The sequence below is a fragment of the Carcharhinus amblyrhynchos genome, chromosome 2 (genome assembly GCF_965287045.1).
Source record: "Carcharhinus amblyrhynchos chromosome 2, sCarAmb.v2.hapA, whole genome shotgun sequence".
NCBI classification, from domain to species: domain Eukaryota; kingdom Metazoa; phylum Chordata; class Chondrichthyes; order Carcharhiniformes; family Carcharhinidae; genus Carcharhinus; species Carcharhinus amblyrhynchos.
In genome coordinates this window covers 16,261,120-16,277,455 of record NC_137325.1, presented here as the reverse complement: position 1 = coordinate 16,277,455, position 16,336 = coordinate 16,261,120, and the positions used below count along the sequence as shown (strand labels likewise).

At 42.0% G+C, this 16,336-nt stretch overlaps 1 protein-coding gene across 12 annotated transcripts in view; it reads left to right on the top strand.

The window, feature by feature from the left end:
- Nucleotides 1-16,336, top strand: part of fhod3b (formin homology 2 domain containing 3b) — a 560,180-nt gene that overhangs the window by 17,944 nt on the left and 525,900 nt on the right. For all 12 annotated transcript variants that reach the window (XM_080202871.1, XM_080202833.1, XM_080202860.1 and 9 more), the window contains exon 2: nucleotides 9,526-9,632. In XM_080202871.1, coding sequence (XP_080058997.1) covers nucleotides 9,526-9,632 — 107 coding nt within the window. The remainder of the gene's footprint in view (nucleotides 1-9,525; nucleotides 9,633-16,336) is intronic.

The window sequence follows — 16,336 nt, the reverse complement described above, 5'->3', positions numbered from 1 at the left end:
AAGACAGCAAAAAGACTGAAGGGTTTTTTTTGTTTTTGGAGGTGGCATGGAAAATGGAGAATGTGAAGGAAAATAACTTATTATTCACTTCCTGAAACTTTACGGACCCCCATCTGAGGCATAAGTTTTAAGCATCAAGGAACGATGCATTGTGTTTGCAAATTCACCACCAGAATCATATTGGGGTTCATTGGGCAATCTGGCTATGGTGCATTCTTCTGAGTTTAGATTGTTAACCTGTCATCCCCTCTGATATTCCTTCAACTGAGCTTTTATAAAGTTATCTATTCCACCTGGTCCATGTCAATCTGATTCAGTCCACCACTGGATTGAACAGGTAATAGTGTTGTGTTTAAGGTGGCCTCTGTGAGATCCTTTGCCGTATTTGTGACAAGGTGTGCTTGCTGTAAACACTGCTGCTTTTAATTAAAGGTGATGTAATATGTTCGCTTGCTGTGACTCATTATAAAGCCACGCTGTTACTGTACAAGCCGTCAGGGAGCTCACTAGCGGAAAGCACATCAACTAGATGCGTTTAAAGACCATGTGCCTCGTCCTCAGTGAAATGGAGTTCTGAAACTTCAGTTTCTTACCAGGTTCTTCTATTCCAGTGTAAAATGTGATCAATCATTCGTTCTGGCCAGACAGATAGAATTGCCTTGTAACTGGTGAGCAATTATCTGGCAGTAATGCATTATTCAACCAATACAGTCACTCCTTTTATCATACTCTTGTCAGATTTGGCATAGCTGCACACTAAAGTGTCAGTATCACCTCCAGACTCAAGGTGGCTTCAAAATCGTTGCATCACATTTTGTATTTTGAGACCATGATGAATAGACTATTGCAGGCCCTCAATAAATGGTGGAATTGGATAAATATCCTGGAGCTTGGCCTCATTGTCATGAGTGGCCAGGGAGTATTTATACAGAATTTTACCCAGGTTAGCATGTTGCCTCTCAACACCAGAGACCCAGTTCAGTTCCTGGTTTGGGTCACTACCTGTGCAGAGACTGCACGTACTCCTCGTATCTGCACGCGTTTGCTCCGGTTTCCTCCCACAGTCCGAAAGACGTGCTGATTTGGTTAGGTTGGCTAAACTCAATTCTGTGTGTGCCCAAACAGGTGCTGGAGTGTGGCAACTTGGGGATTTTCACAGTAACTTCATTGCAGTGTTAATGTAAGCTGACTTGTGACACTAATGAAAGAAATAATGTATGATTGAGTGAGTGGATTGTACTTGGTTGATGCAGAGGCCAAGTGATCTATTTTGGAGTTGAAGTATGGGGGAAATATGTTATAAATAATTTGAACTATAAATCGTGACCAAATAAGGATTTAATCTGCTTTTTAGTAAATATGAATAACAGGATAGAGTACCTCCTAGAGTGGATCTTTTATGCACATCAGTCAAAAGGTGTAGAAGGGTCGATGGGAATATGGTGTTGAGGCTATAATTCGATCAGCCACGATCTCGTTGAATGGTGGAGCAACTCAAGGGGCTGAATGGTCTACTCCTTTTAATTCACATGTTTGTCGGGTTCCACCACTAAAGTGCTGATGGAAAGTCATATATTTTTGATTGAGTAATACCACTGCTTATTGTAACTGTTGCTGAACAGTTGTGTTTTTTTTGTGTGTATTTACGCAATCGTGTCTGAATTGAGCGGATTTTTAAATTAACAGCTCATGAAATAGAATCCTTTTACAGTGCAAAAGGAAGTCAATCAGCCCATCGAGCCTGCACTGACAACAATCCCATCCAGGCCCTATCCCTGTAACCCCACTCTGCTAACCCCCAATACCACTAAGGGATAATCAACCTCACCCGCATGTTTCTGGACTGTGGGAAGAAACTGGAGCATCCTTAGGAAACCTATGAAGACACTAGGAGAACATACAAACCCCACACAGACAGTCGCATGAGGCCAGAATTGAATCTGGGTCCCTGGTGCTGAGGCAGTGTGTCACAGTGCTGCTCTCTATGAATACCTTATCTGAGATTATCATACCATCAAACCCCTGTCTTGTATGGCATTTTGATAGATAACCCTTTAACTAATGAACCATCATTTCACTTTCAAAGTGTGCACACATTTGCTCCATCTCCCTCCCCATCCACCATCCCCCAGTGAAGATTCCAAAACTATCTTTTGGGAGGGTGTGCAGAAGAGCCCTGGGCCTAATTGTTGCTGAATTCTTTCTGAATATCACTGATCAGCTAAATTAAGAGTTGTAAGTGTGGACAAAGTGCAAGATGTGAGTAGGTAAGGGAAAATAAGTCATGATATAACCTCCAGCAAGAACAGAACTGGGCCATTCATCTCTGCATTCTGCATATCCATGAGATAATGGTTGGTGTACATCTTGGCTCCATCTACCTGATTTAGGTTGGTAACTCTCCTGTCTAATAAATCTATTAAATATTGAAAAATTTTCAAGCCTCAACAAGTTTTGTTGTTTCTTGGCTGGGGGGGAGGTGTGGGTGATGGGGGAAAGAGGTGGGGTGGGGCTATGGGCAATAGCTTTTGCTGCTTGTAATTTCCTGAGTAAAGGAAATGGGTTTCTATCTACTGTTAGGAGCTCATTTTTCATTCTCTTAAGCACCTCCATTAGGTTAGCCCTTAATCACCTATACTGGAGGAATACAGGCTTAGTCTATGCAAACTGACCTCTTAATTTAATCCTTTTAGTTGAGTGATTCCAGTGAATCTGCACTGCAACCTTCCAAAATCAATATTTATCTTATCCTGAATTGTGGTGCCCAGACGAAATGGAACATGCTGGATGGTTTATAGTTGTATTGGAACTTCCACTCCTTGTTATTCTAACCACCATAAAATAAGTATCAGCCTTTTGACTAGCCATTTAAAGTATTTTTTTTGGACCTGTCCACTACTTTTTTTTTAGTCCTTGGGCTACTTTCCTTATGGGTCAGATGAGAAGCTAGCTATCTTGCTTCCAAAATGAAAGACCTTCCAATTCTTATCATTGATTTCCTCCTATCACAGTTTTGTCCACTTAACATTTTTAATGCTATTTCAGCTATTTAGTATCTTCCAAAAACGTGGATATACGACACTCTCTTCCCCTTTTTTTTCAAGTAATTTATAAAGATGGGGAAAGTTAAAGCCAAACAACAGATTTTGAGGGAAACCTGATCACGTTATGTCAATATCCAGTTTCTCTGAAGTTCTTTAGCAGAAACAATAAGATTCTCCAAGGAACATTCCAAATCTGAACTGCATATGTGCTAAAACATGGATTCCTATATTCTCCTCCTATTCACTCTCTGGCCTATATGTATAGTGTTGAGTGGGCAAAATGCACCAGTGTAAATTTCAATGCTGTTAGCAACAATATACCCCACCCCCTCACATTGGTTTCCTCCTATTATTAATCCAGGAATTCAGCTAATTTCTGAGGATCCACCAGGTGGGTTTGAATCCCACCAGGGCAAATGATGGAATTTGAATTTGATTGAAAAAAATCTGGAATTTAGAATCTACTGATGACCATGGAAACCATTGTCGATTGTTAGAAAAACCATCAGGTTCACTAACGTACTTCAGGAAAGGAAAGGAAATCTGCTGTCCTAGTCTGCTCTGGCCTATGTATGACTCCAAAGCCACAGCAATGTGGTCTCAACTGCCCTTGGACAGCTAGGGATGGGCAATAAATGCTGGCCAGCCAGCAACACCTATGTCCCTCCAGTGAATAAAAAACAATTTATTAAGATGCCAAAGGAGTGGCCCCCAAATTGTGATGTTCCCAGATAAGGAGGGATGAATTGGTTCCCCTTCTTTTATTCAACCCCCTCAGCTGGTCACAACAATGTTAATTTAAAAAATGCACCTGCTCCTTTTTTATGTACAGTATGCTTTGTATAGCACAAACAATATTTTTCACTTAATACTAATACGTGACTGTAATAAATCAAAAAATTCCCTCTTGGATATGCTTTTCCAGTCCAAACTGAGTCAATTTAACTAAGCTTTCTTGAGTTAAAGAAAGGGTGAGTCCATTAGTTATTAAAACATGAGTGAAAAAAACATGCAACACGTACGCACAGATTAGAAATGAGAAACAGTTTCAGAAAGTCTCTGGCTTGTCCATTAGGAGCTGATGGAGAAATGTTGCAGCCATTAAGCTGATGATTTTGGGAGTGCAGTCTCTGGTTTGGAGATTCTTGGTTCTGCAGGTTAGCTGAAAGGAATTGCCCTGGTTCCTTTTCAACTGTAGTTTTGCTGACTTTCTACCAACAGTCAGATATTTTTTAAAAAATACTGCAAGCAAAGGAATTCCTATTGAATGTTCTTCAGCTGTGACCATCACCGCATACACCACACAGAAGAAATAAAACACTGATCAAGGTTGCATTTGTTTTTCTTTTTCTTGTATGTTCCTGGAAGAGTAAAAACACTGGAAACTTTTTTAATCCCACACTCACCATGTCTGTAATCTGGGATGGTGTGTACTGAGATGGTTCCACTTTGGCCTTACATCTCTTCCTGTGAAGTGTCTCTGTCTGAAATAAGGTATGACATTCCATCCTCTCTGGAGGAATAGGTGAAGTATGATCCATGTGGAATTACAGCAAGTAGTTTATATTACAATCTTGGGCTAGTATTTGCTTGTATGTTTTTTAAATGTCTATGTAATTCTGGGGTGATAATGCATTACACTGTGACTTTCATTCTGCTAAGCAATTTGTTATCAAAAACATTATGTTGCCTCTAATTCCATGTACTTCTTGTCTCTAATGTGGAACTGTGAAAATCAAATCCATATAAGTAGCATTAATTAATGTTGCTGTATCTAATGTGTCTGTCACCTCCTCAAATAGTGGGTGTTGGTGGGAAGCTCAAAAATAGGAATGTGTGGTACTGTTAACAAAAGCTGAGCATTTCAGGAAATGGTATCTATGTCTAAGTAGTGATAAGGCTGTACCTAGAACACTAGATACTATTTTTGATCCTGAATGCAGCAAGGGCCAAGCATTGGAGGCAGTGCAGACAAAGGTCACAAAGCTAGTTCTGAAGGTGAGGTGAAAGAACTGGGATTATTTACTCTGTCCCACTCTTGAGCCTTCTCATCTCCAGTTAATCATTGAAATATTCACAAGTTTCAGGCGATAGATCAACTAATTCCAGATTGGGTTCCAGACTGCCACCAACTTGCAAACTAGGAATCGGACCTGTACCTGAAGGTGATGGGAAGCACTGTTTTTTGATTTAATAATTTTGCACACAAAATAGTTCATGTGAATCGAGGTGGCTCATGTGAGGGGAAATTGGACTGATGTTTTGGGAATTGTGCAGTTTGAAAAGTTTTTCAGTTCTATGATGGTCTCCCTGACAAATGCATTTCTTTTCCTATTCTCCTGTGCTGATGTTGTTACCAAAAAAATTTGAGATCCACTGTGTTAAATCAATGTCGTCTTCTGGTGCGATTGTGGCTCAGTACTCTATGAACAATATGCTTTGTCTGTACAGGATGCAAAAGACAATTTTTTTTCAAAAAGATATTTCCTGGAAAAGAATGCAAGAACAATTGGAGAGGAAAAAAAATAAACTTCCATTTATATTGCAGCCTTCATGACCTGAACATCCAAACATTTATAAGCACTATTAAAATATTTCGAAAGAAATGTAAGAACATTGCCATAGACAAAAGCACTATCAAGTCAAATTAATGATGTCCAAAATTGTGGGCGATAGTCTTTAATTTTAATACTTTTTTTGAAATCTGTGATGAGATTAGCAGAGGTAACATCTCAAGTCTGCATGGGTCTGTCGGAGATGAGAAGCATTAACTCTGTTTCTCTGCAATTGCTGCCATACCTGCTGAATTTATCCAGCATTTCTACAGTATGTTGCTTTTATTTAAGGATTTTTAAAAAACCGTTTCTGTTATGAATGTTGGAGCATAGACTCTTTAAGGGGTGTGGGGGTGAAGTGGTTAGGAACCACCCTGAATGGGCAGTCAACCTTTTTTAATTGTGGGGCGAGTAGACTGAATAAAGATCTGTGTTCCCTGACACCTGACTGTGGAGCAGTTCTTGAGGGGACACCTTGGTATTAAGAGATTTAACATTTTTCAAAGAATCCCTACAATACAGAAGGAGGCCATTTTAGCTCATCAGGTCTGCACTGACTCTCCTGGAGCATCCCACCCAAGGCCTAATGCCATAACTCCACATATTTACCCTGCTAACACCCCCCCCCCCCCCCCCCCCCAAACCAACACATCCTGGTACATCTAGCAGTCAATTTAGCATCACCAATCCACCTAACCTGCACATCTTTGAAGTGTGGGAGAAAACTCACACAAACATGGGGAAAAACATGGTAACTTCATGCACCCAAGGCTGGAATTGAACCCAGGTCCCTGACGCTGAGGCAGCAGTGCTAACCATTGTGCCACCATGCCATCCTGCATCTTCAGTCAAGAAATTATATTCAACAGTATAGTACTGTTGTGGGGGGAAAACAGTGGGCAAATAGCGGCTGTAAATGGAATTGTACCCATTGAGTTTTATGTGCTTGATCTGACATTTAAACAATCAACAGCATTATATTAAGTTAATTGTTGAGGAAGTGGAAAAAAAAATGAAACAACTGGTTTTAAATAAAGCAGCAGCTTCAAGCCACCCCTTTTGACAAGTTCATGTCTGGCACTCTTGAGTAGCACCTGTTTTGCATGCCAGAAATATTGACTGTGTTCAGTTCTTTCCTGGAGTCTCTGCGCATTCTGGGCAGTGCATGTGACTGTGTTGGTTTAAAGCAGCGTTTGAAAACAAATGAAAGCTGCCACTGGGTTGAGAGATGCCGAGTGCGGCCTACTGAGGGTCCAGCCTCTTATTAAAGCCGTGCCTCCAGCATTTCGGCATTTGGCCAGGCCCCTTGGGAGGGATGGGGGAGGGCATGGAACTCAAACATAAGCCTGAACATGACTACCAGAAGAAAAGCAAGCGGCCACGACGGATCACGTAGTTAGGCCCCTTGCCCCAAGATGTGCCTGTTTAAATCACACTGGCTTAAAAATGTGCAAGAATTAGTTTGAAGTGTTTATCCTTGGTTGATATGACAGTAAGAACTAAAGTCACTTGAGGGAATGTGCTGTTTGATCATGGACTGATGAAAGGGTCAGAGCAGACACCCTGGGAAGTAGATGTGGTTACTGATTTAGAAATTGGAACATGAAACAGGCTTGTTGAGTTCCTATTGATGTTCTTTCCCCGCTTCTGACAGTGACGATCCAGAGTGGATTTATGAGTAATCGATTTAACCTCTCTGTCCAATGTTCATCTTTATGTCGCAGAGATGTTTTACAGGGATTCCTTTTAATGTTAGTTGTGTTTTGCCGTTTATAAGCCCTGGGAATGCTCTTCACAGACTGCACCGCCAGCTATGGCTAACCAGGGATATCTCCGAGCAGTTCCAATAACATTTGGCCCCCACCCCTTTAGCCCTGAGATTCTATGTCTTGGCACGTGTTCCCATTTACCACATTATCCACAGTATGAAGACATAGCAAGCCAGTCGCTGATGCACTAGACCAGGGCGCACTTCACCCCTGTGGCATACCTGTAGCAGATTGGGAAACTCAATACCTTTTCCATATTGCAATTCCACCCAGGACCTATTCCCAAAACCCCACATATTTACCTTACTAACCACCCTGACAGGGTCAATTTAGCAAGGCCAATCAATCTAACCCATACATTCTTGGGCTGTGGAAGGAAACCAGATCATCCAGAGGAAACCCACGCAGACATGGGGAGAATATGCAAACTCCACACAGACAGCGAACTGAGGCTGGAATTGAACCTGGGTCCCTGGCACTGAGGCAGCAGTGCTAGTCGCTGTGTCGCCCATATAGAATAACCCTTAGCAAGCTCTTTAAGATTTTCACAGGAACTTCATTGCAGTGTTAATGTAAGCCTACTTGTGACACTAATAAATAAACTTTAAAACGTAAAGATTTGTAAGAACATTTGGAGGCTATTTCAATAGTGTTCTCTTCTATTGCTCCCGTTTCCACTTAAACACTTCTCCCGAAAGCACCTGTCATTTTCCAATCATTGCAACAGGAATACCATTGATTTCCCATTTGTGTATCCTCCATATCTCCTGTGGAGCATAGTAGTGCACCAGAAATGTGCTCCACCCAGCTCCTGGCACTTCAACATCAGAATCTATATCCTAGATGCACAGTATTGCAGCAGCCATGCACTATGGAGGCTTCTGTTTTTCAATTCCCGTTATGGGACGTGGGCGTCAGTGGCTAGACCAGCATTTGTTGCCCTTTCAGAATGTGGTGGTGAGCTGCCTTCCTGAACCGCTGCAGTCCCTGAAGTAATCATAACTGACCCTTTTTGGATGCTTCAGGATGACCTGTAATTATGTGGCTTTTTCTGCAACATCCCCCTACCTTCTAAGCTTGGCTTATTTTCCATACTGGTTTCTATTTTAGTGTCAGAGGAGGTTTACTAGGCTGATACCGGAGTTGAGGGGATTGAGCTATGAGGAGAGGCTGAATAAACTAGGCTTGTACTCGTTAGAGTTTAGAAGAATGAGGGGAGATCTCATTGAGACATATAAGATGATGAATGGGATGGATAGGATAGAGGTGGAGAGACTCTTCCCGCTCAAAAAAGACAGTAGGACTAGGGGGCACAGCCTCAAGATAAAGGGGAGGCGGTTTAGAACAGAGTTGAGGAGGAACTTCTTCACTCAAAGGGTGGTGAATCTCTGGAATTCTCTGCCCGTTGAAGTGGTGGAGGCTGCCTCGCTAAATATTTTTAAGAAGCGGGTTGATGGGTTCTTGATAAGAGAGGGGATTAAGGGTTATGGGGAGAGGGCGGGAAAGTGGAACTGAGCCACAACAGATCAGCCATGATCTTATTGAATGGCGGGGCAGGCTCGAAGGGCTAGATGGCCTACTCCTGCTCCCATTTCTTATGTTCTTATGTATACCCTCCCATTCTATGGTGTAATTCTTTGCACCATACCAAAAGCCAGCTTCCTTTTTTTTTGTTATTTCGATATCCTAGTCACATGCTTCAATCATGCATTGAATTTCATCATTGCTGTTTTACCAGCATCTGCAGAATTTATCTTTTCAGCCAGCTGATTTTAGTCTTGACTGCATGTAAGCGAATAGCCATGTGGAAGCAGGCAACACAAGACCACTTAATTGTATCTGGATTAAATTACGTTGTTTCTTTCTTTGGAAAGGAAATCGATTGAAATCGATATCGCTCCCCTACTTTATGTTCACCTAAAAGTTGACACTGGTAAGAAGTTAACCCACTGACTTGAGACCAACTCCAAAGACTGGAAAAAAAAAACTGTTTTCGGGGACAGATATTAGATTAATGGAATAAACTTCAGTTAACAAATACTTCAAGATGACAAATGCATATAGCAGCCCCAGGAGTGGATGGGGAGGATGTTTGGGATTGATTTTCTCTGCACTGTGCTAATGGTAAGTAAGTCTGTGTTTGTTTCTCTCTTGCAGCTAGATGACTGTGCACTGCAGCTCTCCCACAATGGCACCTATCTCGATCTGGAGTCTAACTTGGCTGAACAAAAGGATGAATTGGAAGGTTTCCTGGAAGATCCTGGGTGAGACAACTTTTCAGGCAATGGCCTACATATCATATATTTTTTTTTCCTGTAATATCTTTAGAGATCGGCCCTGACTAAGCATTCATTGCAACTTGAGCCAACTTCGATAGTGTAAACTAACGAACGTAAGTTGCTGTGTGAATAGAGTGAGGACCATGCATGCATGTCAAGGGACTTCAAGATGGTCTATCCTTTTTATAAAATGTTCTAATACTACCAAACTGGAAAAAATGTGTTGGATTGACTCGGTTTGAACCGAGAAGTGTGGTTCTAAGTCTAGTGTTTTTAAAATTGTAGTTAAAGGATATGAAGTCAGCGTTGGTTAAAGTTCTCTGGGAAACTAGGTTAAAAGGTGGGTCAATAGAGATGCCGTGGCTGACTTTTAAGGAAGCATTTAAAGACTCTCAGCAAAGATTAATCCCAGTGAGAAAGGAGGAGACTCTCCAAGAAGGATGCATCATACGTGACTGACTAAGGAAGTTAAAGATAGTTTCAAATTGAAAGAAACACTATCAATCTGTGAAGATTTGTGGTCAGTCAGAAGATTAGATACGTTTTAAGGATGATGGAAAAGTCAGAGCGTGAGAGAAAGATAGCTAGATGTATAAAAACTGAGTTTCTACAAGTATTTGCATAGGAGAAGAGTAATTAAGTGAACGTTGGTCCTCTAGCAAGAGTATGTCTGGGGAATTAATGGAAAACCAGGAAGTTTGATATTTTGCACCCTTCACTGTGGAAGTTGAGATCGTACTCCCTGATCAGCTATGATCTCATTGTGTCAAATGGCCCAAGGAGCTTCTCCTGCTCCTATGCTCTATATTCCGAAGGTACGAGGAAATTAGATCAAGATCAATATAGACACAGCCATCAACCCAGTGACCCTCTAACGTTGTCATTTTTAACCATGTTCGTTAATTCTGTTGTTTCAATAATTCCTCCAGCCTAGGTTCTACTCACCAATTCAGTTAACTGACTGAAAACAGAACTTGTATTTGAGTAATGGTAATGTCACTAGAATAGTAATCCAGAGACCCAGGGGGCACAGGTTCGAATCCCACCATGGCAGCTGGTGCAATTTAAATTAAGTTAATACATCTGGAATTGGAAGTTAGTCTTCATAACAGTGACAACTCTCATAGATTGTTGTAAAAACCTATCTGGTTCACTAATGTAATTTCGGGAAGGAAATCTGTCATCCTTACCTGGTCTGGCTGACATGTAACTCCAGACACAGAACAATGTGGTTGATTCTTAACTGCTCCCTGAAAAAAAAACACAGAATCCTACAGTGCACAAGAAAGCCATTCGGCTCATCAAGTCTACACCAACACAATCCTACCCAGGCCCTTTCCCCATAACCCATGTATTTATCTTAGCTAGTCACCCTGACACCTAAGGGGCAATTTTACATGGCCAATCAACCCCCAGCCCCCACGTTTTTGGACTGTGGGAGGAAACCGGAGCACCCAGAGGAAACCCACGCAGACATGGAGAGACGTGCAAACTCCACACAGACAGTAACCTGGTGCTGTGAGACAGCAGTGCTAACCACTGTGCTACCATGCCACCCTAAAGGGCCTTGATATCTGGATCAAGGGCAATTGGAGATGGGCTTGTTGGCAATGCCCACATCCCGTGAAAGAATAAAGAAAAACGATAAGAATAATCAATGCCTTGTACTAGTTGAATTTTGAGAGATCTAGTGAAACTCTCAATTCTGCCTATAATGTGTGAGGTTATGTCGGAGGACTTTGTTGTGGTATCTTGCTGGCTGCATTTGGCGATGCAATTTATTGTTCTTGTATACATTGAAAGCTTTAAAAAGCCTTTACAAGAGTGATATTAGTGGGTGGTTACAGTATGATAATAGCACACTCTTTAAACACATCTAATTTAAAAAAAATTATTTGCATAGTTGTTAAACATGCTGGTATCAATAGATTGGTATGTCAATTTTCACCTAAACATCCTATTTCTAAACATTGCCAAAATACCCTTACAAAGTGATTACAGTGTGCATGCAGCCTGCTACTAAAATATCAATGGTTGGGCACATGCCTTCATGAGTATATTCTTCTCTAAATATTCCCAATCCCTTTTCTGTGTACCAATTCCTTTTTATTTCCTGGTTTGCCACAGTTGGTGTCCCAAGTGGTTTTAATGCAACGTTGACCTCCTTAACCCCCTCTTCCCCTTGTTATAGTATAATCTCTATTCTTTGCATAACTGATTTGCTTGGTAGATTAAAATAAATTATTAACTATGCAGTCCCTGCATACACAATATCTGTTCAGTGGCTATTTGCCTCCTTTATTATTTGACAATTTGTATTCACTCATTGCAATACTGCAACCTTCTGTTAGACTCCCATCTAAACAGTGTTGCTTAGAGCATGTAATGAAACTGGGGAATTTTCCCCAGTAGGATTATTAATCCAGAAACTGGGCTCATGTTCTGGAGATTCAGATTCACCATGACAGATGGTGGAATTTGAATTCAATAAAAAAAATCTAGAATTGAGAATCTACTGATGATCATGAAACCATTGTCGATTGTCTGAAAATCCCCATCTGGTTCATGAGTGCCCTTTTAATGGAGGAAATCTGTCGTCCTTATCCGGTCTAGCCTACGTGTGACTCCAGAACCACAGCAATGTGGTTGACTCTCAACTGCCCTTGGGCAACTAGGGATGGACAATAATCGCTGGCCAGCCAGCAATGCCTATGTCCCATGAATAATGAAAAAGGAGTTAAAGCAGCATTTTTGATTCTGTGCTTTGGGATGAATGGTATATGCAAATCTTTTGGCATAAGAGATTATTATTGTACTGGGGGAAAAGAACTAGTAATGCTTCCACCGCTGAACATCTATTGATCTGAAACCTGTTAGCAGGAGGGAGGAGTTGTGCCTTTGGAGACATGATAGGGAAATATGCGAATGAAATGGGACTGGCAGAATGAATTAATATGGTTCTGCTTTTGCAGCAGAAGAGGACACTGGCCCACTGTGACTCCCTAGTGACAGAAGCTGGTCTTGCAATGTTAGCCTATGTTTTTGTAAAAAAAAACGTAATGAGCTCTTTGGTTCATTTGACATGGTCCGTGAATGTGCTTGAATCAGTATGTCGTAAAACGCACCTTCAGTCCCTTCATGAAGTGTGATGTGATCTCTTTGGGATATCACTAGGGAAGGGTCAAGTGGAGACGAATCGCTGCCCTAGAAACCATAAGATACAGGAGCAGAATTGGGCCATTCTGCCCATCGAATCTGCTCTGCCATTCAATCATGAGTTTCTCAATCCCATTCTCCTGCCTTTTCTCCATAACCTTTGACCCCCTTACCAATCAAGAACTTATCTGTCTGTGTTAAATACACTCAATGACCTAGTCTCCACAGCCTTATTTGGCAAAGAATTCCTTAGATTCACCACCATCTGGCAGAAGAAATTCCTCCTCATCTTGGTTCTAAAGGGTTGTCTCTATATCCTGAGGCTGTGTCCTCAGATCCTAGTCTTGTCTACCAATGTCCACTCTATCCATGCCTTTCAGCATTCTGTAAGTTTCGATCCTTGTAAACTCCATCAAGTACAGACCCAGAATCCTTGAACACTACTCGTGTCAAGCTTTTCATTCCTGGAGTCGTTCTCGTGAACTTGTGCAGGAAATACATTGAAGGTGAGTTGGATTGTTCGGGTCCTTGCCTTACTGGTGTTGAGTGAGGGCTGAATTGTCTTCTGCCTGGTCAGATTGCAGCCGTCTGGCTAAAGAAGAGGACATAGAAAGATTTGGGAATTGGTTGAGGAGCAGTATAGTCATTGCTGCTTTCTTTACTCCGTGTTTTATGGGCTCAGACTCGAGCTAAAACTGAATGCAACTTGATGCCAATTGATGTGTCCTGAAAATGCTAGCTCTTTGCAAGGGTGCCATTTAATGTGTTCTGGTATTTTGCCTAGTTTTCCATTAGCTATAGTTTAGCCTTGCAGGGATACTTGACCATGGGGAGGGTTGCACTCAAGTTCCATTCTAATTGTTGTATTTTTTACCAAAGTCTCACTGGGCAGTGAGATGCACTGATCATATGCTCAAAGTATATAGCTACTTAGAGAATCTCTCCAGTGCAGAAGGAGGCCATTTGGCCCATTGTGTCTGCACCGACCACAATTCCTGTAACGTATATTTACCTCCACTAATCCCCTGACACTGAGGGCAATTTAGCATAGCCAATCAACTTAATGCTGCTCATCTTTCGAAGTGAGAGAGGAAATTGGAGCATCCGGAGGAAACCTCCGCAGACATGGGGAGAATGTGCAAACCTGACACACAGTGAGCCGAGGCTGGAATTGAACCCGGAACCTTGGTGGTGAAACAGCAGTGCCACCACGCTGCCCCAGCTGTTCGGCCTGCGAGATGATGCACAGAAAGCTCAGGTTCAGCGAGACTAGCTCCTCTGATACAAGGACTTGACATGTCGATTTTTGACATTTGTTTCTCGAGGACCTTGGATTAAACTTTTATTTATTTTTAGCTCGAGACTCTTAATGTTTTAAAGATGCTTTGCCATCTGTGCTCCTAGTGATGGGACACGATCCAAAACTACCTGCAGGTATAGGATTTATAAGGTTCCTAAATTTATGAGGCAGTGAATCTTTTTCTAATTAACTTTTTTTTTTAAAAGACTGCGACAGCAAACATCCACAGTGCACGGTAAAATTTGGTGTCGGCTATCCGAGGGTGCTGAGCACAAAGTATCTTGGTGTTGGGTTACTCCAGAAGCCTGTTTGGCAGCCTGCCCACTCTCTACATCCCCTCCTGTGGGAATATGTGAAATGGAAACACATAACTTTGGGATCAGTAGAGAAATGCTTTTTCAATCAACTCTAGAATATGAGAGGAAGTTGTAATTCAGGTGTGAGTTTTTACTGACTTCCTTGTTGCAATGCTTTACAGTTGATTAGGGAACCCAGCAACATTGCAGATTACAGACTCTACACTTTCATCCTTAAAGAAAATAATCTATTCCTTTGAACTATAAGCTGGGTGATTTCTTTTTTGTTTCTCTTTTGCGTTTCAGGTTATTAACCTTTCCACCTCTCCCTCCATTCTCTTGGCTCCTAGGTATTGGCTGCATTGACTGAGCCAGCAAGAAGGCAAGCCACTCCTTGCTCTCTTTAGTAATTTGAGTGGAGATGCAGCCTTTGACATTTTAGTTTCTCTGTCCCTTCATGTGGGATCATTAAAATCCTACAGTGCAAAAGGAGGCCATTCACCCCATCAAGTCTGCACCGACCACAATCCCAGCCCTATCCCCATATCCCGATGCATTTACCCTCTCTAGCTCCCCTGACAATAAGGGTCAATTTAGCATGGCAAATCCACCTAACCAGCACATCGTTTGGACTGTGGGAGGAAACCGGAGCACCCGGAGGAAACCCATGCAGATGTTGGAAGAATGGGCAAACTCCACGCAGACAGTCATCCAAGTCGGGAATTGAACCCAGGTCCCTGGTGCTGTGAGCCAGCAGTGCTAACCATTCCACCTGATGAAGTGTAGCCACTGTTGTCTCTCTCTTGTAATGGCATAGCTGAGATTTGGGACAGGTTTCTGCCCTCTCCTTTGCATTGATTGTACTTTATTTCACCTAAGCACTTCACAACCATACCTCCCGCTTCAGTGAGTTTTTAATTATGTTCTGGACCATATGAATGCAAGTTCCCAAGAAGATAAACTTCTGAAACAAGGTGCAAGGAATGAACATAAAGCAGAAGTAGGCCGTTCATTTTCCCCCCCCCCAACACCTCCCTAGCCTGTTTGCTATCTAATCAGAGCATCGCTGATCTGATTGTAACCTCAAGTCTGCATCCCACCTCCCTATGGTTTTCATTTCTTTGCTTACCAAGAATCTATCTATCTCTGCCTTCGAAATATTCAAAGACTCTGCTCCCACCATCTTTTTAGGAAGAGAGTTCCAAAAGGTTGAGAATATAGTCCAATCCACTGCAAACCAGTTCTCCCATCTATTGACTCTGTCTACATTTCCCACTGCCTGAGCAAAGCAGCCAGCATAATTAAGGACCCCATGCACCCTGGACATTCTCTCTCCCTCCACCTTCCATCGGGGAAAAGATGCAAAAATCTGAGGTCACCTACCAATCGACTCAAGAACAGCTTCTTCCCTGCTGCACTAGGCTTTAGAATGGACCTACCTAACACTAAGTTGATCACTGATCTTTCTCAGTGCCAGGGATTCGATTCCCGGATTGGTCACTGTCTGTGTGAAGTTGCATGTTCTCCTGAAACCTGCGTGGGTGTCTTCCGGGTGATTTGGTTTCCTCCCACAGTCTGAAAGATGTGCTGGTTAGATACATTGACCTGAACAGGCGCCAGAGTGTGGCGATTAGGGGAATTTCACAGTAACTTCATTGCAGTGTTAATGTAAGCCCCGCTTGTGACAAATTAACTTTCTCTTTACCCTAGCTATGACTGTAACACTACATTCTGCAACCCCTCCTTTCCTTTTCTTTGAACGGTATGCTTTGTCTGTATAGCACACAAGAAACAATACTTTTCACTGTATGCTAATACATGTAATAATAATAAATCAAAAGACTCAGGATCCTCTGAGAGGAAAACAAAACCTCCTCATTTCTTGTCTTGAATGGCCTTTATTTTTAAACAGTGACCACTAGTTTGAGCTTCTCCCA